The 2,864-nt window shown below is 41.0% G+C and overlaps 1 protein-coding gene across 1 annotated transcript; it reads left to right on the forward strand.

Moving 5' to 3' along the window:
• The first annotated feature begins 1,316 nt into the window (after positions 1–1,316).
• Positions 1,317–1,889, forward strand: LOC142164823 (secreted RxLR effector protein 161-like). Its single transcript, XM_075223566.1, has 2 exons — positions 1,317–1,664; positions 1,707–1,889. Exons 1-2 carry the CDS (start codon positions 1,317–1,319, stop codon positions 1,887–1,889), a joined length of 531 nt encoding a protein of 176 aa, XP_075079667.1.
• Positions 1,890–2,864: the final 975 nt, after the last annotated feature.

The following is a 2,864-nucleotide window of genomic DNA, read 5'->3' on the forward strand; positions in this document are numbered from 1 at the left end:
TTGATGAATCACACCACCTACGTGGGAATGATTCATATGATAAGATTGATCAAGACAGGGAGCATTCAACAGTCCCTGGTGAAGTCATTGATATGGCAAATGGAAAGGCTGACATGATGAGCTACATCAAGGAATCAAATGATGATGATGTAACAGTCTCTCCAGTAGATGTAGAGGAACCTGGCTCCTCGATCAAAACAACTGAAGCTGAGAACAGAGTTGTTGATGTTGTGCAAGGAACCCTAGATGCTGAGCTGAGAAGTGGAGCTCACATCAACCACGGGTCACATTCAGAAGTACCTAGAGCCTCTCATAATGAGATTCAGGTGTCTAACTGGAAGCACAAAATCTCACACCCTCTTCAAAATGTGATCACTCCTTTCGACTCAAGGATTCAAACTAGATCGAAGTCGAGAAACTCACTTGCCTTCTTAGCCTTTCTCTCTCAAGTTGAGCCCAAATATATCAAGGAAGCATTGAAAGAAGCTGACTGGATTAGTGTTATGTAATATTAACTCCGTCAATTTGAGAGGAATAACGTATGGCACCTGGTTCCTCGACCAACTGACAGAATTTTTAAAGGAACCAGGTGGGTATTCAGAAACAAACTTGATGAGTTTGGGAACACAACAAAGAACAAGGCAAGGCTGGTAGTTCAAGGGTACAATCAAGAAGAAGGGGTTAACTATGATGAAACTTTTGCCCCAGTTGCTCGAATGAAGGCCATCAGAATCCATATTGCATTTGCATCCCATATGGAATTCAAATTGTTCAAAATTGATGTCAAAAGTGCATTTCTGAATGGCTTTCTAAAAAAAGAAGTCTTCGTCAAGAAACCTCCTGGATTCGAATGTCATGAGCATCCTGAGCATGTTTTCAAACTCAACAAAGCCTTGTATGGGCTGAAGCAGGCTCCTCACGCATGTTATGAAAGGTTGTCCAAATTTCTCCTAGAAAATGATTTTACAAGAGGAAAAATTGACAACACCTTATTTCTGAAGAAACTGAGGAGGAACCTGCTCATTGTGCAAGTTTATGTTTACGACATCATCTTTAGTGCAACAAATGATTCTCTGTATGAGGAGTTTGCAAAGCTCATGGGAAGTGAGTTTGAAATGAGCATGAAGGGGGAATTGAATTTCTTCTTAGGCCTGCAAGTCAAGAAAACTCCTAAGGGCACAATGATAAGTCAGCAGAAGTACATCAAAGAGCTTCTAAAGAGATTTGAAATGGAAAGCTCAAAAGTCATTGACACTCCTATTACCACTACCACTCGAGTGGACATGGATTAACCTGGTTCCCCTGAGAACGATACCATGTACAGAGGTATCATTGGGTCACTCTTGCATCTCACATCAAGCAGACCAAATACTATTTTCAGTGTGGGACTATGTGCCATGTTTCAATCAAATCCAAAGAAATCTCATCTGAAGGCAGCCAAGAGAATCTTGAGATATCTAAAGGGAACGCAGGACCTGGGTCTCTACTACCCCTCAGGAGACAACTTCGACTTGATCGGGTATGCTGATGTTGATTATGTTGGTTATCTAATGGACAGGAAAAGCACTTCTGGCATGGCACACTTTCTGGGTTCGTGTCTAATTTCATGGGGTAAAAGAAAACAAAATTCAATGGCTCTTTCAACTGCAAAAGCTGAATATGTGGTAGCTGCTTCTTGATGTGCTCAATTGTTGTGGATCAAGCAGCAACTAGAAGCTTTTGGTGTGTTTTCTGATTGTGTGACATTACTATGTGACAACACCAGTGCTCTCAGCATGGAAAAGAACCCAGTTCAGTATAAGAGAACAAAACACATTGATGTGCGACATCATTTTCTCAGAGACAATGTTGAAAAGGGGCTTATCTGCATGAAGTTCTGCAGCACATAAGATCAAATTGCAGACATCTTCACCAAAGCACTGAGTAGAGAGCATTTTGAAAAGAATCGTCTTGCATTAGGGTTGATAAAATCAAGTTGAGGACCTGGTCCCTCGATGATTGGCTATGAAAGAAATGTACAGATGAAATTGCTAAAAAGTATTTTCTGGCAAGGTCTAACTCATTTCTATACAGTTGCAGGTAGACATGCATGACAACTCAGGGCAAATAAGGAGCTAACGTATTGCATCTTCGCAAAAGGATGAGGATCATATTTACAAAATCTGTCAAGAAACCTAGTTCCTACGACATAAGTTAGTAACTCCTTTTGTACTCTCGTGCACAACTTTTTAAATGGCTAAAAAAGGTTCCACATCATTAAATTGTCAGCTTCTTTTCTTTGGAACCCAAGCGTCCTACCCATTACAAAATGACTCGTCTACCCAGAAAATCAATACCTGTTCCCAACCGGTCCCTCACCCCATTTTTAATAAACCCAAACTCTGTCACTCTCACAACTATTCACATCAAAAGCCACATTTTTCCTTTTTCTCTCAACAACCAAACACTCTCTTCTTTTATAAACTCTCATTACACTCTATAATGTCTGAGAATCTCGAAGCCCTAAATGTCCCCAGTGTCGTCCCCACTATATATTCATATCTTGAAGCACCAGTGACAGAGTCTAAGTACCTTACGCCACCCAGTTCAAACCTTAGGCAAGATTCCCAACCACCCACTACCTCTTCTCCACCCCAATCAATTTTTAGTTCTCATTAGAGTAGCAAAACTTCGAATCCCAAGAGGTTTGTGGCTACGACCTCTCCCTCTGCCTCGACGGAATAAATGGCTAAGGGAGAAACAGTAGAGGGACAAGAAAATCAGGAAGTTTCTAGTCTGCATTTAGAAGAGAGATTTGAGGCACAACAAAGTGTGGTTAACACAATGACTACCCCAAGTCTCGATTTGAATGTTGCAGATCTTAC

The sequence above is a fragment of the Nicotiana tabacum genome, chromosome 10 (assembly GCF_000715075.1).
Source record: "Nicotiana tabacum cultivar K326 chromosome 10, ASM71507v2, whole genome shotgun sequence".
Lineage (NCBI taxonomy): Eukaryota > Viridiplantae > Streptophyta > Magnoliopsida > Solanales > Solanaceae > Nicotiana > Nicotiana tabacum.

Bases quoted from the DNA above. Each gene is read 5' to 3' on its own strand.
- LOC142164823 (XM_075223566.1), top strand. From the start codon at position 1,317: ATGTACAGAGGTATCATTGGGTCACTCTTGCATCTCACATCAAGCAGA. The intron at 1,665-1,706 runs GTAGCTGCTTCT...TGGATCAAGCAG, and splicing joins CTGCAAAAGCTGAATATGTG to CAACTAGAAGCTTTTGGTGT.